Genomic DNA, 22,710 nt, shown 5'->3' on the forward strand with positions numbered 1-22,710 from the left:
AGCAACACTAGTCCTGTAGATAGATCTTTCTCAGTGACAAAAATATGACCAACTCATTAATGTACGTAATGCGCCGTCTATAGAAAGAGGCTGACTATCTGCTGGCCAGGGAAACACACAGCGCTCTGTTGTTCCCTCAGACCACCCACCCCTTCAGCCCAGGGTAAACTGAAACAGCCTAGATTAGTATTAATCCCTCTTAATGCGGTGGCTCATAATTAGGCGACTTGAGACTAAGCCATCACACCTATCTACGATTTATTAAACACACACAGAGGATTTGCTGTCAAAGCTGTGCATGTATAAGGTGAGCAACATGTCTGAATACAAGTGGTATCTGTGTATGACTGATGATCCTGATGAGCTGTGCCCTGAATGATGCGGCCCCCTAATATTAGATTTTTAAACGCCAATAGAAATGACTAGAGATTGGAGCGGGAGAAAACGGATAGCCGATTAATCTCCTGGAGTGATGTGTGAAGACATCCAAACACCACGGCTCAGAGACGGCATGAGGTCTGACACTTTTCCCCCCTTTTTAAAACAAATCGCTTTTGTACATCGCCACATTTTAGTGTTTTTAAACACCAGCAGATTTCCAGAATCACTGCAGGCACCGTTTTAGCTTTACCACTCTTTGGTCGTGTTGTTGTCAAGTGAAAACAGACACCTTTGTAAACAATGAGGTAGAAACACCCGTGGTCACTCCCTGATTGGATCTCATCTGCCCCAGCTACTAATGCTGAAAGTAATATGCATAATGGATTACAAGTGTTCCTGACCTTGTTGTCTTTGCTAGCAGCTGTTGTCCAGTTAAATTCTACATTTTACCACTGCAGCTGTCTTTCCTGTTCCTCACTCATAGTATTTTGTGTGACAAATCAAGTGCGGAGTACAGTGTGCTTCCTGTTTACACTGGCTCTCACATAGCTAGTGGTTTGTATGGGGTTTTCAAGTGTGATAGTCTGGCAGTGATAGGTTTTCAATGTAGTGAGTCCCCGGGACCCACAGGTGGTGCTTTGAGTGGGTCCCTGGGAAATTCAATGGGTCCCCAATTAAAAAAAAAAACGGGATATCGTCTGAAGCGGGATGTTTGCGCAGACGCCATCTGAGCTCAACAAAATGGTGACCTGACCACCATTCAATGTATTTTTCATCACCGCCACCAGAGTATGTTTTATCTATTTCATTACAGCACGTCCCCTAAACGTTAAAACATTGTCGACACAAATGAGAACAGCATCGAGCAGTGGAAACGTGGGTTTATTTACTATGAAATTTGTATCTTTAATTGTTGAAATGAAATCCGCGGTGACTGGCTGGTTGTTTTGGTAGCGGCTAAACTAGCATGTTGCAATACTGTGTACAGGGGATCACGTCTGCACTGAGTAGATGCAAACAGCGCTTGTCTGGTCTACTGACAACTAGTCTGACGGAAGTGCGTTGCTGCGATTAGCCTCTGATTGGTCGGAACGAGCCACCCGGCGGAAGTCCCGCCTCCGTGCTGCAGCTTACAGTCCGCCCGGCAAAGGGAAACATCAACAAACAACAACAGGAACCGAACCATGGATCTATTATACATCCGTGTCTTGAACTGAACAGAGAAAGAAATATCCGTCAGCGGTTGCCAACCGCTGTTTAACCGAACAAAAGGATAAATATCTGTCAACGGATGACGACCGTCGTTACACCGCGGACCGAAATCCAGTTTCCAACCGGCAATATTTTGCAAGCGCACCATTGCTACGGCGTTGCTACGGCGTTGCTACGGCGCCGATCACAACGATTGTGACTGGTTGAAAGAATTCCAAACGGCCGGAGTGTTTTTTTCTCTGATCGCAGAATCATAGGCGGACCAGCCAGACTCTCCTTCTTCTTTGGAGGAGGGTCTGGCGAGCGAGACTAACTGACAACAAGCTTTCTTTAGCTAGTTACTGTGATTTTAAACACGAGTTGTCCTTTGAGATTTTAGGACTCGTACCTAGCAACATCACTGGTCTGGATGGAGATTGTTTTTGATATGGCGCTAAAACTGTGGGTGTGGATGGACTGCATAGCCTGGACGTGGCCTAAGATGCATATTGTTGGGTATTTCTTTAAGTTATCTCTGACTGGTTGAGAAAGTAATAAATGAGTAAATAATTAAACGATCAACAAACTAGGAACTGAACATCAAACTCAATGTTTAGCTTAACTTTTGACTAAAGCCAGGAATCAGACTTGCACTTAGGGTCAAGTGCCAAACAAAAACCGACAACTTTATCATTGTCACCTCAAGTTGTTATATATAATTCAACACAACCGTGACATTAATGTCACTTAGCATGGAGCCTCAATGCACAGTGATGTACTGTATGTCACCATGTGACTGCAGTTCTGGAGAAGATGGCGACACTCTCTAAAGCAAGACCCTTGCTATATACAAAAGAAGAATTATAAGGCTACGAAAACCAAACAAATTTTATTTTATAGTGATTATACACTTATACAAATATATTCATGATATTCAGACAACCTTGCCAATTATTACACACTGGACCTTTAATTATCAGAACCAATTAATTACCAAGTAATAACACAGAAGTTTTAATACACTGAGGCAAGGATGCCCAAGCTCTCCACTGACTCCTGCTTTATTCTTTTCACAAACACCGTAGTTCCCCCCTGTGTTAATACCACTGACCTGTGTGGAATCAATCAGATATCACATTCAACTACATACACATCCAAACTTTAGAGCTTTTGAGAGGTGTAACAGTGTTTTCATCGTTCTGTCCTAAATCGAACGCCTTTTCTAGACTTCGATCATCTATCTCTTCATCCTGCACACGGCCCCTGGCTTTTAACCTCTGGGCTTAGCTGTTGATTTACTGCTCTATAGAACTCCTTAACCAGCCTCACCAGCAGTTAAAACACCAGCAGCCACTGTACAGCTGCCTGTGACAGTAATAGTCCTGAGATGTGGTTCAGCAGTAGTTCAGGAGGGACCTCACTCTGGAGAAGTGACACACTTTTAGAATTCAACATCTGATTTGAATCAGTGTCTTGATGTTATGAGAATGATGGTGGTTATGTATCACCATGATCCCGGTTGCATCATATCACCATTACTAGCCGGTAATTAATTTCTATACCATTTCCTGAGTGGGAAGCTGGTGAGGGATTACAATATGCACGACGCTGGCAGGCAGGCAGGATTCAGGATCTTTGCCTGAAACTGCAGTCTCTAGTGTTAATTATTATAAAAATTGAAGAATTAGTAACTATTAAAGTTGATGAATTTCAAAATTAAAAGGGCTTATCACCCTACAGTCTACTACAAAACAGCTGGTGCTCTTTGGCGAGTCCAGACACTGTTTTCCAGACACCTGAGTTTGATTCATTGCTGGATTGCTGTCAGCGTACATCAAGAGTTCATGGCCGTTGATGATGTTTGTCATTTTAATTGGCCTGCTAACATTACACTTTGCAGTGTTCTTTCCATGCTTCAGAGTTTGATGGATCGAGATCTGCCAGGTACCAAATTTGACTCCACAATCCAAATGTGATTTCATATAATTTCTTTACGCAGTATTAAACAATTTTTGGCCTTCCAGTTTGACTGTTCCTTTAATGGATGCATTATTAGATTTTCCAGTGCATACAATGTCCAGCTATGGACCTGAGTGGTGATCCTCCCTCCTCTCGTCTCTGTCCTCCTCCTGTGTGGTTTACAAGAGCTGGACACTTTGTGATTCAGGGCTAGCTAAGCAGCTGTTAGGGTTAGCTGCTGAGTTTGCTGCTGTGCTTGTGACGGTGGACGGACGGAGCAGATGAACAATCTTCACATCTCTGCAGGTTGAAGTGCAGGTGTATCGATGGAGTTTAGGCTTTTATACTTGCACAGGTTTTTATTGCTCTTGCCTATAGCAGCTACGAGCGGAGTTTGTGTCATCTCGGGTAATCCTCTGTTTCACTTCACCGCTCTGCTGTGACGCCCTGTGTGTGTGTCTGTGTCTGTGTGTGTGTAACACTAACACACACACACAGAGCTGGGGCAGTGAGATTCTGTAGACTAGTTTTTTTTAAAAACACAACAATGCAGTTTCACACATCGGCATGAATTTTTACATCCACAGATGACAAGAAAAGACCTTTTAGGTTCTTGTTGGCCATTACCGAGTTTGTGTAGATAAAGTTGTGGATTCTTGTTTCTTTCTAATTTTACTCATTAACAAAGTGCTTATAGGTTTTTGTTTTTTTTGGGTTTTTTTTACACATTGTACATTGTTGTGCAAACTCCAGCGCAATGGCTGTTTCTGAGATACTGGTGCCACCACATCTGTCCTGGTCCTTATCAGTCTCCTGTACTTCATTTCATTTGTGCAAAGAGACTGTCCACTCTCCATTGAGAATCTTCCTGGTAGGAGGATACTCTGTTGAAGAAAACTATTGGATCTGCCTTTACCCAATCGGTATTGTTTGGTCGTGACATACGTACAGTATGTCATGTGCCGAAACCGGCTGGAACGCAATGAAGCTGCTGTGCTGGGCCATCAATTACTTTGTAAACAACACTCTTGCTCCAGCTTTAAAGGAGACATATTATGTCCCCTTTCCACAAATTAAAATAGTTCCCAGGTGTCTTAAAGACATGTCTGTGACAGGCTTTGGTCAAAATCCCCCAAGGATCAAACATCACAGCTCTTTTCATCCTCTCAAAACAGCCCTTCAAAAAGTGATACTTCCATAATATGTCCCCTTTAATTCTAGTTGCCACAACTGAACTGAACAAATGGCTTTGCAAACATCCATCTGCGCCATTATTGAACTACAACTTCAAACTCAGCACATAACCTCAATGTCATTGTCCTCAGACACGCCCTCTGTTCGCTGATTGGGCGGTTGATCCTCTGCAGGAGAAAAGCCGCGAAAGCATTTCAATCCCAAGCTAAAATTCAAATTGAGCGGAAGTATGGAAGGTTGAGCCAAGCTACCATCACATCCTCCATTAAGGAAAGAGTAACTGAATGTGACTGTGGCTCTATGCTTTCTGCTGATGCACGAGGACACTAGTGACTGACAATCATCAGAATACTATTGCTGTTTTTTTGGGTCTGTTGTTGGTATGGTGGGAGTTGTTAATGCTACCAGAAGTCCATCATTTTGAATTCAACATGCAGTTTTGGCACATTATTTCAGTCTTTTATTTCCTTTTGAAGAAGATCAAGAAACAGAACAAGTCCTGTAGTTCAGGTTCTTATCCTGCTGCTTTGTATGGCTGTAAATGGAACTTTTGGACAGTCTGTGAAACACACTTGCATTATTTATGACACCATAAAATGTATTTGTTATGTAACTGTCATCACTAAGGTTATTCATATACTATATCCATTTATGGATCCATAATGTTTCAATGATGACAGTCTGACAGAACTATGGTTAACAACCCAAGTTGCAGCCATGTAAAAGTACAGTGAGCATTTCTTCTGTCCCAAAACATTTTAAAGATGGAGAATATTGGCTTGATATCAACATATTTACATTAACTGGATATTTTAGATGTTATAAGACTGAGCAGTAGTGGAGTGTTAAGAGACTTAGGTTTTGTGAACTCCAGCAGTTTACTCAGCAGGCTGCTGTGATTCCCAGCAGAGAGCTGCAGTTGCAGTCAGAGCCGATGTGGCCGTGGTGTGTTGTATCTTGTATGAACACACTGCAGAGCCGGTCTGTATAGCCTGTGGTTTCTGGAATCTTTCCTACCCCATGGGAATGCCATTAGTAAGGAGCTGAAGGAGTGCAGCAGGTGAAACAAATAAGGACGATAACCCCCACCCCCACCCCCCCCCACACACACACACACACACACACAGCTTTGTCTCTCTTTTTTCTCTCTTCCCACATCTCATATATTCTTGCCCTCGTGGTTTCCTTGCTGTGGAAATTATTTCCCTTGTTTGTAGCCTTTTGCCAAAAAGCAAACTGGACACACACCATCTCTGCATCATGACCATCTGTGTCTCGGCCTAAAGTACAGCTTGACCACAACTAGATTATAATACTTAACACCATTGATGTGTGGAAATTTTGAAAAAACAAAATCGAAACAATGTCAGCTGATAGACATTTTCATTCTTTGTTCCAAATATTTGACTGATATTGAGCAGAACAGTTCACATTCAGTGCTCTCTGGTGGACAAATGCTTCAAGCTAAAGGGGTTAGCATTAATTCTGAAGGGGGATTGTCTAAGACAGATCCCAGCAGAATAAAGTGGCTGAAAAGCAGATGTTTTCAGTGTTTGGCACACATTTTTCATTTTGCAGTAGAGGCAGGGCTGTCTGTACAGTAGCAACCTGTAAGGAAGGAGCAGTCACAGAGTGGAAGGGTGGAAGCACATCCCCCAGACTCTCAATGCAAATGATTATTTATAAAAACTTGTGATATTTGGCAAATACAAAAAAAAACTGGCCTGGAGGTACAATACAAGCAGGAGTCTATGATTTTGAATTTCACATTTTGTGCATTATTTCGCTATTGCCACAAAGTGTTGCACTTGAAAATGGGACTGTGGATGTAGCACTTGACGACCATTCAAGGTGCTGTACACACATACCAATCCCTGTGCTTTTTCCATCACATAAAGCACTTTCCTACCATAGACACACAGATGATACACCTTGAAGGAATTTAGGGTTCAGTGTTTTGCCCATGGACACTTCCACATGAGGACTGAAGGAACCACCAACCTTCTGATTGGTGGACATGGACAACCCATTGTACCTCTTCAGCCATGGCTGACCGACTTATCAGATCGACATGTTCTTACTCACAAGGGTCCGGAAAACACTTCAGAAATAATAATACAAATCAATGTATTGTTATAAATTATTGACAGCTCCAATGAAGGACAGACTTATTTAACTACAGTATGTGGCGTGAAGTCATCTAAGCAATATACTTTTTAAGTACATCTACATTGTGTACTCTCACAGGTTTAAACCCAGGCTCCAGACTAACTTTTTTTCCTAGGACCACAGTGGCCCCTAACTACAATTTTTAGGAGCACAAGCAGAACATTTAGGGGGCCACACTGTAAATTGACTTGCAAAGCAAATATTCACATTCACATTATGTTATCCAAGAACATAACAAATACAGATTTAAAGATCTATTGAAAGAACATTTATTAGTCAAACAGCTTTCTATCTAGCTAAATCTATTTGGTACAATCAACTAGTGTTTGCCTGACTTACTTGAAATATCTTAAGTCTGCTTATGTATTGGGTACTGTTTCTGTAAGTTAATGTAATTATGAGGAACGTATGTTTTTGAACATCTGACTATTTCACTACTATGGTAATAGCTACACTGTGGAAATGAATAAGGTCCAGTAATATGTGTTGTATGTGTTGTTTTTGTTTTGTTGTTTTGTCTTGTTTTGTCTTGTAGATCGTTGTGAGTTGTTGTGGTTATGGATGTTGTTATTGTGTTTATGGTGTGATGTATTTCTGTAATTATCTACTGCAATGGATAGTTAATCTGTGAAGGTAGACTCCAGGAAGAATAGCGATGGCCTTAGCCAAAGCTAATGGAGATCTAAATAAATGAAATGAAATTTCCTTTTCATTTATGATCCTCACACACATTGGCCTGTCACCTGTAATGACATATACCAGAGTCTTTGAGTCGCCCCTTCCTAAACAAAAACAGCCAATTTACTGGTTGCACATGTGCAAGTAGATGAAAAATTAACTTGCACTGTCTCAAATTTTAGGGGCAAAATGGCTCCATTTAGGGGCAGTCTGGAGGCCTGTAAACAGAGCATGATAAAACATCCATTATTTATCAATACACTGAGCCTAAAGTATGTCCATCTATCACAGAGGGGGCAGCAGGCTGTGAAACACATTAAGTGGACAGTGGGGCCTTGCCTCTGTGCAAAGTATGCAGCATAGAAAATACATTTTATGTACAGGATAACAGGTGCAGTGGATGCCTGGCTCCAGCTCAGCCAAGGTTTGGTAATGAAGTCATGCTGTTTGAGTGCACCTGCTGGAGTTTTACTGGCTCTGCTTTTTTGAGGTGAAACACAGTTCTGCTGAAAGGAATTGTCTTTGAACCTGACAAAGTATTGTGCTTCAAACAAACAATCTTTAGAAATCCAAGGAATGCACCTTGTTCTGAAGCTCTCTCAGACTGGTTGCATTGTAAAATAGAAAAAGTTCCCCAACTTTATGCGTCTCTGTCTGCTGCAGTCAGATAGAAAGATTACCTCCAAACAGAAGTGTGAAGTCAAATGTACTGTATGAATACATTGAATTAGGAAATGATCTAGAACAAACGTCTTGGCTCAGGGGCCACAATGAGTTTTACAATTTGAAAGCCGGGCCATTATCAGTTGGATGGAGACATTGGAGAGTGTTTGTGAAGTCATATAAATGAATGACATGTAAAAGCCATTACCTACAAGTAAAAGAAAACTTGCATCAAAGTTTGTGGTCTTTGCTATAATCTGGACAATCTTGTACCAATATTTGACCGGCCGGATTAAAAAGCCCAACAGGCTGCATATGGCCCTTGTTTTCCCATGCCTGGTCTAGAATCAAGAAGTGATTCTAAATCAAAAATCGTGTCGAATTGTGAATCAGTTTTGAAGCAAATCTTGACCAAAAGCTTCAAGAGAACTGAGCATTGTGAGACTGCTGTCAGATAATAAATAACTAAAAATGGTAGAATAGTAGAATACTGTGTACATGAAGCTATAATGACAAAACAGCCATTGATGATGACACATTAGCCTAACCGTTCAACACGCTAATGCTTTATCCTATGAATGTGCAATTGTTTGCGTTTCCATTGCATGACCCTGCAAATCTTTAGATCATAAGACTTCTTATTTGGCATCACTAAGGCCCTGTCCACATGTACCCAGGTCCTTTTGCAAACACAGTTTTCCCTCCTCTGTTTAAAATAAAATCCACATCCAAATGATAGACCCAAACACGTAACATATCCGTATCCGGTTTGGGCTGCTAGTGTTTACACGTGGACGTGGTCTTCATTTATTATAATCTGGAAACAGTTTGATGTTTGTAAGTATTTAGTATTTTATCTATCCTGAGGTAAAATGGCAAGATGTTACAGTCGTTGCTCTTCACAAGGAGAAGTGCGATGGCATCTTTTGATTGACTTGGTAATTGTTTTTACTTCATCATCTTTTTGTTCTGGAAGGCTATTGGTCGTGTGCTTGTTGATCTTTCTCCCACCTTGAACAATCCAGTAAGAGTGTTCTTGTAAATACAAATGCAAACTATATTCCATGTGGTCCTTTAGGAAATGTTCTCTTGCAGTAGCCATTACAGCCTCCCAAGCATTTGGTAAAGTTTTAATTTCTCTGGGGCTTTCAAATTGCCTGTTTAGTTTGCGCCGAGGCATTGTTCCAAGCGTCTATAAAATACCACTGCGGCTCGATGAAATGACCATATGGAGCTCTATAGCATTGTTCGATCCTAATTGCCCCCCGTTCTACAAGTGTCAGTTTCCTTCTGGAGAACACAGGGACTGAGGGCAGAAAAAAAAGAAGAAGAAGGGATGAAACGGGGTAGGAGCTGACAGCTGAGGAGGCTGACACTCATCAAACTTGTCCCAGCAGATGGATGTGGATGCTGTCGTGGAGGACTTTGTTCAGCAGATGAACAGCAGAATCCTCTCCAGGTTTCATTTAGCCTTGCTGCTCTTGTTAAAACGTTGCCGCTCTCCTCAGCGCAAGGAGCCTTGGCATCGCAACCAAGGACCCCGACTCTTAATTTTAGCACCTGAAGAGGTCCAGATCAATAACCATCAGTGTTTGGTTTTGGGCCACTGCGTCGATCAAGGGGAGGAGGGGAGGGAGGAGGAGGGGAGGGGGGGCTCAACCTCTCCTCATCTGCTGCTCCCACTTTCCATGGCTCTCGCTTCCCTTGCACTGTGTCATTTTGTCTTGTCCATTTTCATTGACTATATATATGAACCTTTTGGAATTTCTTAGTTTTCTGCATTAATTGACCATTTAATGTGATCTGATCTACATCTAAGTCACAAGTATAAACAAACACAATGTGCTTAACCTAATAGCACACAAACTATTATAATATTTCATGTCTTTATTGAACACATCCATTAAACATTCACAGTGCAGGTGGAAAAAGTCAGTGAAGCCTTGTATTTAAGTGGTTGAAGCTCAACCAAATGTTTCCTGTAGCTGCAGATCACAACTGATCAACACTCGGGAAGAATTCTGGACCATTGGTCCTGACAGAACTGCTTCAGCTCAGTCATGTTATTATAGGATGTCTGGTGTGAATGGCTCATTCCACAGCATCCCTATTGGATTCAGGTCTGGGCTCTGATCTACAGTAGATAGTAGATTTACTTGTGTTTAGGATTGTTTTCCTGCTGCATCACACAACTTCTACTGAGTTCCAGCTGGTGGAGCCACCTGACATTATCCTGTAGGAAGCCTGGAGAAACTCTGGAAGTCATTTTGCCCATACGGACAAAAAAATAAATAAATGGAAAAAAAATAAAAAATAAAACTTTGTTTCATTAATCCACAAAACATTTCCCCACTAGTGTTGTGGAGTGGCAAACTCCAGGCCTGCAATGGGAAGCAAAGCAATTATTGCAGACAACTAGGAAATTCCAAAGGGTTCACATACTTTGTCTTGCAACTGTATATAAAAGCGAGTCAGCCACAGTATCTTTCAACAGACATAAGCCTGTAAGACTTCACTTTGCTCTATGATAAAAGGTTTAAATGATCATCTGAGGTCCAGCAGTAAATGTGAGGGAGGTGATGCAGCTGATGGGACACATCCAAGCGGCAGCTTCACGTCTCCATCCTTTTGTAATTTTAATGAATCAACAACAAATGAGCCGGGGCACTGGGCGGCTGCAGTGTTTGTATTTCTCTGTGAATCTCTCTCCTTCCCTCCAGCACCACTGTAGCCTACCTTGATACTCATTTCTGTGGCAGCCTTCCGTCACACAAACACACATCCATGCATGCACTCTAACAGCTGTCTAGTTTAGAAAATTGACTTTTTGTTTGTATAGCGTCACATACAGAGAATCTCACTCGGCTTGTTTAGTCACTTTGTACATCAGTATGGAAATGAACAGAGTCAAATTCAAACTCTGTTCTTGATGCTCGGGCAAAGGAGTCATTTAAACAATAATACTAATATATAAATAAATGAATGAATCAGACTTTGGGATTAGTGGATGTGTAAAAGACCACCCACTAGGGACAGTATCTGTTATGTAAGGTGATAATACTCTACAGTTTATGGTGATGTGGTTGTTGACGATTAATGAGCAGACCTGTGCTTGTCCATCACTGGGACGACAGGACTGGACTCTGGTCCTGATGCAGACAAACATGTGACAGGACAGTTGGTTCAGATCAAGGGTGGGCAAACCTTTTGCTTCAGGGGGGGTCACAATGAGTTTTCAAATATGACAGCAGGCCAGTACCAGATGGATGGAGAGTGTTTGTGTCAATATAAATAACATGTAAAAGCCATTTACCTCACAGTGAAAGAAAACTTACATTCAAATGACATTCAGTTTCAGTGGGATAGGAGCAGTGTTTTTGCTCCCCCTGTTTTACCAGTGCATCAAAGTTTGTGGTCTTTCATATAATTTGGACAATTTTATAAAAAAAAAGAAAAAAAAGATGTTATTTTGGGTGTTTCTTGCCTTTATTTGACAGGACAGTGTAGAGCAGTATTTTTCAACCTTGGGGTCGGGACCCCATGTGGGGTCGCCTGGAATTCAAATGGGGTCGCCTGAAATGTCTAGTACCTAAGTGATGATAAAAATTACTGATAAAAATATTATTTTAACTAATTATTATTCATTTTAAAATTATTATTAATAACACCACACTCAATCTTAAAGGGATAGTTCAACATTTTGACAAATTGGCCCATTGCCATAATCCCTATAGTCATAGCAGTAGGTTTGTTACCTTTATTTGTCGGTGCAAGCTGTTTTTTAGAACCGGCGAGCTGCTCAGAGCTACGCTTCGAGGTAAATGCAGAGACTGCTTGCTGAAAAACTGTCCCTGAAGGCAACGCGCATCAGCGGTTTTGCATGAATTTACCTCTAAAACAACTCTGTCTCGTAACGTTCCGTTATTATCTCATAGCGTGGTGAATGTGCAGGTCACAACTTGTCCACCAGAGCGTTTTGGAGTTGTTGGATTGTGTATATGATGAGTTTGATGAGGGAAACCAAGAAATCCAATTAGCCTCTGTAGCGTAGCTCTGAGCAGCTCGCGGCTCTGCTCCGCCGTTCTAAAAATAGCTGACCGACAATTTAAGGTAACAAACCTACTGCTATGATTGTAGCGATTATGGTAATGGGCCCATTTGCCAAAATGTTGACAACTGTATTCTATACTTTCACTTTCTCGAATATAAACCGAGTTCAAATACATTGCAGCATATAAAAACATCTGAGCTGAAGTATGATTGACGGCTGTGATCACATAACTGCACCTGATCGGGGGTCACCAGCAATTTGTGATGTCAAGGTCACGAGCCAAAAAGGTTGGGAACAACTGGTGTAGAGAGACAGGAAAACAGGGACAGAGACCGGGAGAATGATTCGCACTTAGGATTGTCTCAGTCCGAGTTAAACCAGCAACCAGCGCTTCAGGCATATGTCAACATGGGAGTGCTCTCCAACCACTCGACCACTGAGCAGCCCAGTGTTGTACCGATATTTGATGAGTCGGATTAAAAAGCCCAATGGGCAGTATATGGCCGCTCATAAACAGCCTTTGTATTACATGTGTTAAAGTGAATGGTAGTTTTCTTCTCCAGTACCTCCTCTGTGTACCTGTACTCTGTGCTGTTGGTGTTGTTGGCTCAGGTCCTGAAACACAGAAGCCAAGCTGAAACATTTGTCTGTGTTAAACTGACTGCTCTGGTTGAGTGTTGACACTTTTCAGGTTGTTCTTTGTGCGTTTTCCCCTCATGTTGTCCGGACAATGAGGTACGCCTGCATCGCCTCTCTGTGTTCTAAGCCTTTTCTGCTCCAGTGCCAATAGATGTGCATGTGTTAAAGTCAGCCTCTGTTTGGCAGTTAGCCGTCCTCTACTTGAGGCGCTCTCCTGGGGGGCAAAGGTTCACCCCCCGGCCCTTCTGCCTCTCTCTTTGCTGGGGTCATTTGGAGAGGTAATCCACACATGGCTGGATACTCTCACTACAGCACCCAGCGAAAAGATTAGGCTCCAGCATGGTAAAGGTAGATAGGATTAGCCTCATGGTGAATCGTAATGGGCTCATTTCACACACACCTTTTTTGTGTGTTTTTTTTTTTAAAGGTCCAGTGTGTAATAATTGGCTAGGTTTATTTGCAAAATCTGAATATACTATTCATGAATATAATTGTATAAGTGTATCATCGATATGAAATTAAATTTGTTTGGTTTTCGTAGCCTTATAATTATTCTGTTATACATCCATCAGGGCTCCAGACTGCGACTAAATGGTCTCAGTTTGTAACTAAATTTTGATACAATGCGAGTAAATTTTTCATCTACTCACGCATGTGCGACCAGTAAATTTGCCGATTTTTTTTAATGACCACTGTGTTTGGCTAATGTGTGTTTTTCTTCTCTACATCTCGGAGGAAACAGCAGACATAGAGCTGTTCGATTTTGCCCAAAAATAAAGTCTCGATTTTCTTCTCTGAAAAATCAATTTCCGATTACGATTTTTTTGTTAAATGACAAACTATTTTGTGTGCTGTTTGTGTCTTTTTAAATGGACCTAATGGACCGTGAGAGCTGTAACTGTGTGGAAAAGGGCCGTTGGTCTTTTTGGCAACGAAATCCTCACTGGTCTTAGCAAAATGCCGACATGCTTGTTTACAGTGTGTGGGGAGAGCAGTGGGAGAGCGTGATGGGAGGAAGGAGGCAGCAGTCATTACGATAATTCAGCGCAGCCCAGATTCATGAACGGGGGCTTACCGTAATTACCCTAGTTAGAGTAAAAAAATCGATTTTTACGATAATCGCGATTACGATTTTAAATCGATTAATCGAACAGCCCTAAGCAGACATATGATAAAATGGTTTAGATCTTCACCTCATCGCTCCATGCTCCTGAAATACTCCCAGTCGTGGTAAACAAGTTTTCTAGTCCTCGGAGGCCACCGTCACTTTGCCGATGGGAGGGGTGAGTGCGAGCGAGCGAGCGCTGCAAACTAGAATCTGAACGCTAGATGTCACGGTTTTAACCCCCATTTTACACACTGGACCTTTAAGTTAAAAACTGGCGTTGGGCTCGTGCACACGCTTAAATGGGGACCTGTACCTCACAAACCCAGCCCATAGATGACAACATGCACAGCTGGGTGAGCTGCTATAATCCTCCCCCAACCCCCAACCCCTACCCCACCCCCTTTTTTTTTTGTTTTTTTATTTTGGTCAATGTCAGCCAGAGGTCAACCTGGTTATAGAATGATTGCCTCACCATGGCTGCAGCCGTCGTTATTTATTTCACTCCACTCCACAAGCCCCGGAGATTGAGTTGAAGTACAGAGCCTGTATTTAGACTTTATTTAAGAAGATTGGTTGTGGCCACCCACAGACTGCTCCTGTCATCCTTGTGTTCACCGATGGCCGGCCGGATCAATACAACACAATTGAGTTTTCCAATCTGCGGTCTTTGGGAATGCAGCTAGAGCACTTACAGGGTGATCGCTTCTGATGAAGTCTTCATCAGGATCTATTGACAGATTCATTTGAGCACCGTCAGTCCACCCTTACTACATGTTTTTTTCACACTGTAAAGTAATGGGACACTAAAACCCTATTTAAAAAGTTTTCTCGGCAGCTGATGGAGAGATTGAAGCGGCAGAGCCGTCTCACTCCGCCAAGTTAACACGTAGTCTTATTTTTTTTATTTTGGTTAAAACCCAAGTTTGTGGTTTTATGGCGTTTTTCACCGGCCGGTTTGGTTTATTTAGCGTTTATTCATCGCTAAATTTAGACTCTGTGTCACCCTTCACCCTTTTAATCAAAACTGCTCCACGTTTTCAGATGGAACAATTATTCAAATAAAAAACCAGATGAAAAAATATTCAGTAAAGCAGCAATCACAAGATTTGCTTTTGAAAGCGAGGCCTAAAGGTGACCTGGCGGCCGATAAAGGGACTGTGCAAATTGCCAAATGATTTCATATTTAATTTCTAAACAAGCCCCAGGGCTATTGGATATCACACACTAATTCACAGCCGTTACATGTACACCTTGGAGATCGCTTTGACACTCGGTGCTTTTGATGTCCGAGCTGTTTATTCTTGTCTGGAGTGGAGCTGCTTTTAAGAAAGCCATAATCCTCCTGGTATTGCTGCGGCTAGCGATCCTCTGGCACAACATCTCCCAGTGGCATGCGTGACTCCGCTCATTTTCCACATTGTTGTTTTACCTGTTTTGTATTTATGCTTCCCCCTCTTGACCCTTTTTTTTTCTGCAAACTCTCTGGAGAAACAGAGGCTGCTAAAGTCCGGGTGGGTTTCCCAGAGAGAGAGAGGCCGAGCCAACTGATCACTGCAGCTGGCTTTAATAAACTGGAGGATTAGATCGGTCGGCCTTATTGGCACTAAACACTGAGATCATGGCTTGTTTCTGATGGCTTGTTTCTGATATTTTACTGTGTCAATTACACAATGATTCTTTATTTGAGGTGTTTTTTTTCTTTCTAAAGACATTTTAAAATGATTTAATTTGAGTTAAAAAGGTTTGATTTCATTCTCCTATTTCTGCCTTGGAGACATACAAGTAGCAGGATGATCAATTTATACACATTAGAATAATGAGCAGTGGTGCCTTTCATGCTGAAGAGCTTTTTGACTTTGTCTGTTTGTTTGTTGGTGGATATAAATGAAGTAAAATAAAAAATGAACCTGTTTTGTAAAAGAGTAGGTGTAATAAGCATCGCTTCAGCCTACACCTTTTTGGTCTTGAATGCCAAAAAAAGAATGGAATATGTATCAAAGATGAACAAGGAACTTATTTAGATATTTATTTTTTCGTTTTGTAGTTCTTTCTTAAACCTTTTCTACCGTATTATTGTTGAGTTATCATTTCTATTGTGTTAAATTGAAGCCCAAAATAAATCAAATCATATACAAGTCCTTTTTACTTTTTCTACAGTTGATGAAAAGCAGTACAAGTCTGTTAAAACCAGCTTTTCCTTAAAGTCCCAGTTGACAGCAGCTCTGTGAAAGCCAGCGTGCTCACATCTCAACATCCTAATGTTTAGTGAGTCCAGTGTTTACCATGATCAACATCTTTGTGTTAGCAGAGATCATGTTCTCTCCTAGCAACCACTTTTTTGACTAATTGAAGTGTCATTAGTTTTTCAGATTTGTAGAGCTATGAACAGAAATAATATTTAACACCTAAAATGTCAACTAGAGAATGGTGTGTGAGGAAAGGTCAGGAGATCAGCAGTGTCAGTTGCTACTCAAGATGTGTAGTCATTTTCACAACACTGGACTCTCTCGAGGGCAGAAATTGATGAAAGTCTTAACTTTCCAGAAGCAAGGGCCACAGATTTGATCATTCTTTGCATGTAGTTCCCCTGTAAACCACAAATTCTTCTCTTTACATTTGTGATCAGACAGGAGTTGTCAGGTGCATTTCTGAGCCGGACGAGCCAGCTACCTGGTTCCTCTGCTTCCCTTCTTTACACTCAGCTAGGCCAACCATGTCTATCTCTCTCCTCTGACTTGAAAATGCTCTGTGTGATGTGTCATGTGTCATGGATGTGATAATAATCACATAAATAAGAACGTCATTTTAAACAGATAACAGATTTCTACCACCACATGGTGTGTTTAAATGCCTGTTTATATGTGTGTGTCTTTCTTCTTTTCAGAGCTGCCAGATATTGAACCCAACCTTTTCCTGAGGCCCTTCCTTGAGGTGGTCCGCTCTGAGGACACCACTGGACCAATCACAGGCCTCGCCCTTACCTCTGTCAACAAGTTCCTTTCCTATGGCCTCATTGGTAAGAAATGTTGTTATTACCATTGTATATATTTTTGTAAGGTCAAGTTTACCCACTTCTACTATATATTTCAAAGTTTAAAAAGTTGGATTACTTTATGAATTATTTGCAGTATTGCAGTATATCACTGAGGGGGAATGCTAAATAACAGAAAAAACACAATTTAGAAAAAGAAAACCATAACCTTCATGTGTCGACTGCTGTGAGGTTTGGAACTGCAGACTGAGTTCAAGGTACCAGTAGAAAGCTTGAAACACCAGATGTATGAAGTGAGGAGCAACATCTAGATAAACAAACGGCCCATTTCCATAATCCCTATAGATTTAGGAGTAGGTTCGTTACCTTTAATTGTCGGTGCAAGCTGTTTTTAGAATGGCGGAGCAGAGCGGCGAGCTGCTCAGAGCTAGGCTACGGAGGCTAATGGGATTTCTTGGTTTGCTGCAACAAACTCAACAAATAAACAATCCAACAACTCCAAAACGCTCTGGTGGACAAGTTGTTACCTGCACATTCACCACGCTATGAATTTACCTCGAAAACAACTCTCATAGCGTGGTGAATGTGCAGGTCACAACTTGTCCACCAGAGCGTTTTGGAGTTGTTGGACTGTGTATTTGATGAGTTTGATGAGGGACAAAGGACCTGTACCATTCACCTTCATTGTGTTCACTGAGCAGCTCACGTCTCTGCCCCGCTGATCTCAAAACAACATGCACAAATGATTAAAGGTAATGAACCTACTGCTATGACTATAGGGATTATGACAATAGGTGAATTTGCCAAAATGTTGAACTATCCCTTTAACAGGGGAGGGGGGGTTGATTCAGGGGAGAAAAAAAAATGCATGCAAGCATCGCAGCAGCGGAGAGTCCAGAGTTTTCTGTTGGGAAGCTACAGTTTAGCCACTGCTGTTGCTCATTGTTGAGTCAGTCCAGGAATGCCAAGAATGGTCTATTCTCATCATTGATGTAGAGGAATTGTGCTGGCGTACATTCAGGACTGCCTACCCTCATTAGCCTCATCATGGAAATATGGGCCAGTGTCTGCCAGTTGTTTTGTTAAGTGTGAAATAAGCATGCATCACCAGATGTTAGTCTAAATAGCAGGGGTTGAGCGAATGTTACAGTGGTGTCAAAACAGCTGCAGCCACTGCTACACTGAAGAAGAGCTGTAGATTATAGGAACATGTACACTGTCTCTGGAGCCTGTGGATAATTAGTATTTGTCTTTTTTGCTATGTCAAAGTGATCAGCCATAGGTCACAGGATTTTCTGTTGTCAGTAAAATGTCAGCCACGCATGCTGAGGAGAAACATCGTCCAGAAACAGAACAGATGAGGGGGCTGAGGATTAGCCACTGTTCATTCAAAACTGGATACGAGGGGTCGATGCTTTCCAGACTGATACTGAAGGGCCTCGGAGTACGAGTTAAGGGCCGGGGGGCCGTCTGCCCGGGCTCACTGATGTACACACACAATCTGTTCAAAGATCACCTCACAGATCACCGCCTGAATACCAGAGCCTTTGTCAGTCAGTTGAGACCTGACACCAGCCCCCCCTTAATCCTCATCACCCCTATCCTGACGCCATTGCACCAGCAGCAGCAGCATCTCATCAGCGCTGTTCTGAGGGATGCACAACTGTGGCGGTGGAGCTGAGTGGAGCTCTCAGGACAATGGCCGCCTGCTCTCCATGTGCAGGAAATATGAAGAAATATGACACTGGTTCAACAAGTTGATTAACCCTGGTGCATCTCAGTCTGACTCCAGTCCCTCTAGTAGCACATCATCAACCACATGGTTTTTCATCTAGATATTTATCAGTGACACAGTCATTTAACATTTTGCTCTGCAGAATGTCAAAGTGTAAAAAATGTGTTTGATGTTTTAAAAATCGTAGTATTTGGGTATTTTTTTTGTTGGTAGTTACATATACAGATGGGATATGTGTGTATATATACAGTGTATCTATTTATATATATTTTTATACATAAACACACACACTCACTACTCACACATCGACAGAATGTTCAACAGCCCTGCTGTTGTTAAGTACTGCCATCTCCTGGCAACACAGGGGAAAAAATCCAACATCTGTCATGAAGACTTTTTCTACTATCGGTACTGGTTCTCCTCAGCTTCAGCATGGGGTTTGCTTGTTTTATTCACCTGGAGTGAGACAGATGCTGATCACAGTGCTGTTCTCCTTGGACATGATTTTCCTGTTGCTTTGTAATATTTACTGAATCAATCATTAACCGTCTTGTAACACGGAGGTTTACAGGTCTTTAGTGAGTGAAGAGCCCCCTCTTTAGACACACACACTCACTTTATTTAGGGCAGTGTAATTCCTCTCAATCTATGGCCTGAGGTCTACTGGCACACTAAGCCCGGCTGCTGACAGATCTCCAGATTCTTTGCTCTAACCTCCCCTTTTCCCCGTTCTCATCTTTCGTCCCTTGTTCCTCCTCCACGTTCCCTCCGTTCCTCCGGCCCCGCAGAGTCAGCAAAGCCTTTCATTGTGCTGCTAGCAGCCAAACGGTCACTAGCTCACCGAGGGCTCTGAGCGAGGCTCAGCTGAGGCTTAAGATGCAGCCACTGCCAGAAGAGCTGAGCTTAGAATGCAGCTGGAACCTGCCTGTGACTTTAAGGCCAAAGAAATTGCTGTTAAATGAAACGTCTCACATGATGAGATACTTAAGTACATAATTAACATGACCTGCAACCACAGTCATTAAAGAAAAAAAAGCTACACATGAACGACAGCAGTGGATTATTTTGCTGGCATAATACAGTATATATATATATATATATATATATATATATATATATATATATATATATATATATATATAAATAAATACAAATGTCTGAGTCAAAATTGTCAAAGGTTAATCAGAAGAAAAGAGAACAAAAATGAAATCGTTTTTATTTAAAGAGGAACTATGCAAGATTTTGGCCTTAATATAACAGCTTGATGGTTAAAGGGATAGTTCAACTTTTTGGCAAATTCGCCTATTGCCATAATCCCTATAGTCACAGCAGTAGGTTCATTACCTTTAATCATTTGTGCATGTTGTTTTGAGATCAGCGGGGCAGAGACGTGAGCTGCTCAGTGAACACAATGGAGGTGAATGGTACAGGTCCCCTGTCCCTCATCAAACTCATCAAATACACAATCCAACAACTCTAAAACGCTCTGGTGGACAAGTTGTGCACATTCACCACACTAAGTTCCCCTTTAAAGTTGGGTTTTCCAGTCAGACACAGTGTGTAAAACACTGTTTCCTGGTCCCTTAACTTTATGGAAACACAATAATTAATCTGGTATAAAAGATTATGAAAAAAAATGAGAAGGGGCTAGTTTATAGAATTTAGAAAAATGTTGGAATAAGAAGGAAGTCAAACCTTAACGAAGGCTCATGTCTTCAGACCTCATCATGGCAGAAACACCACTTATAATCAAGGAGAGAGATCTTGCATCATGTGCTTACTGTAGTGCGCAGTAGCCATGCGTGGAGGCCAGGACCGGAGCAGCCTGGTTGAAAGGTGATCTTGTGCTATTCAGAAGATGAACAGGTGAACAAACTAATTTTCTTCTCTGACCATAGAAAGCGCGGCGGCCCCCTTTGTTTGATTTCTAAAGATGTATTGGCCCTTAATCAGCGTGGAGCTCCGCCGCTTTTTGTGCGTCGCCCTAAAACGCCAGCCGCTCTGCCCTCCCTGTTCGCTCTCAATCACGCCATGGCTTTGATTTCTGAGACCAGAGTTTGATATACTTCAACTTCTTTATGTGGCAGCTGGTTCAACCCCCTATTGACTCTGCCCACATACCCTCAGGCACGTACACACATGTGGAGCCTCTCCTTTCCTCTGTGTTATTTTAACAACCTCTCTCCTCCCCTCCCCCCCTCCCCGATCAACCCTTCCTTTGGACACTGCTTGTATAGACTGTGTGCCAAGAGAAGGATTAGTGTTTTATATCACTTATGACATTCTGCTGGATCCCCCTGTGGCTCCAGTTTCTGTGTCTGAGTTCTGCAGCACAACTTCCACGCTTGTTGTTGCTCCTGCCTCTGGAGGGATGTTGGCATTACTCCGTCTCAGTGGCCTTAACTTCAGATAAACCACTTCTCAGCAACTGGCTCTTACTGATTAGGGTTGCAAAATTCCGGGAATTTTCAAAGTTGGAAACTTTCCATGGGAATTAACGGGAATATATGGGAATTAACGGGAATATATGGGAATAAACGGGAATAAATCCGAAATTTACAAAATTGATTGGTGAGGGTGAGTAATATTTTACTCAACATTCATGTTTTTGTGCTTCAGTAAAAGAATTGATTGGTCATACAAGAATTAAAACTTGATAAAGTTCTACTCACAAATAAATATGTTGAAATGTCATGTTTTTGAATTATATTATTTTGCTCGGATGTCTGCTTATGACAAATCAAAATATTTACATTTATGTTTGGATATGTTTAAATTACCCCCAATTTCCAGTAAATTCCCATACATTCCCAATAATTCCCATAGATTTCCATAATTCCCATAATTCCCATGGAAAGTTTAAAATTTGGAATATAGCTAGCTATATCTTAACTTCTCATGGAAAGTTTCTGGAAATGTTCCGCCCCTTTGCAACCCTATTACTGATAGACCAATGTACTGTAGTGTCCAGTTCTTTACAACAGTCATCCATTGCAATAAATGCCCTAAAACCCTTCATTTGCTCATGTGTCTCTAATATCGATGACACACTTACGTTGTTGTTTTACTTTGAAAATCTTCTCTGCGTCTCCTCTCTCGGCCCTCCTTTCTCTATCTCTGCCCCCATCTCACCGCTTCCTTTTCTTCTCCCTCTGCTTATTAGTTAATGGATTACTGCTCCGGAGGGTGATGGGAAAGGAAAACAGGCTGGTTCCAGGCAGATTGCAGGCCAGCCGCTCAAGTTTCAAAAACACCGGCTCCCGTTGCTCCGACAGCCAATTTGTCCCAGCTTGCCTCCGACAAAAGAACCATTTGGTCATTAGGTCGCAGAATTTTAAAGGCGACGTGGCCGGACCATACCAGATTAGTCTGGTTTTGGTTGTGTGGAGCTGTTGGAACTGTGTGTGTCGTGGCCGCTCAGTTGATTTGGTGTCGACTTTGACACAGAATCCTTTCTAATTCCCCAAAGTGCTCAAGTCCTCTCAGACATTGAGTTTAACACTCGGAGTGATCCGACCACTTTCAGCACAGGTACAGGACAGGCTGCTGTCACTCTGAAGTGACATGACATGGTGAAGGTCAGTGGTCTGCTCCACCGGGTGTCAAGTGGGCTCTGCTGCGCACCAGAGTCTTCACTAGAAGGATGTGGGGAACATGGTAGCTGCACTCATCCAGAGGGTGTTACAGATGTTCCCTTCAACCACATGTTAATAGAGCTTGTAATGCAATCAGAATATAGAAATGTCTGGTTTGTGGTGCTGTTTTAGTATTGCCCAGTGCAGTGATTGCCGGATCAGTTCCTGACTATGCCGATCTGTACAGTACTTGATTTGTTTTATTCATGCATTTCATTGGTTAACAAAAAAAATAAAAAACTGTTTAATACAAAAAGCAAAATATTACAACTCCTGAATAAAAGGGAGAAAAAGAAGCTGACTAACTGCCTTGTA

At 41.9% G+C, this 22,710-nt stretch overlaps 2 protein-coding genes across 2 annotated transcripts in view; one reads left to right on the plus strand and one right to left on the minus strand.

Annotated features, from left to right (window-relative positions):
* Window positions 1–22,710, minus strand: part of LOC146973858 (core histone macro-H2A.2-like) — a 248,522-nt gene that overhangs the window by 130,197 nt on the left and 95,615 nt on the right. The gene's annotated exons all lie outside the window — the stretch shown is intronic.
* Window positions 1–22,710, plus strand: part of gbf1 (golgi brefeldin A resistant guanine nucleotide exchange factor 1) — a 126,459-nt gene that overhangs the window by 26,380 nt on the left and 77,369 nt on the right. Inside the window, 1 exon segment of the mRNA XM_085800839.1 lies at window positions 16,918–17,049. Within this exon segment, the coding sequence (XP_085656965.1) occupies window positions 16,918–17,049 (132 nt within the window).

This window comes from Trachurus japonicus, chromosome 15, assembly GCF_045865225.1.
Source record: "Trachurus japonicus isolate A0001 chromosome 15, Traja_1.0".
Taxonomy (NCBI): domain Eukaryota; kingdom Metazoa; phylum Chordata; class Actinopteri; order Carangiformes; family Carangidae; genus Trachurus; species Trachurus japonicus.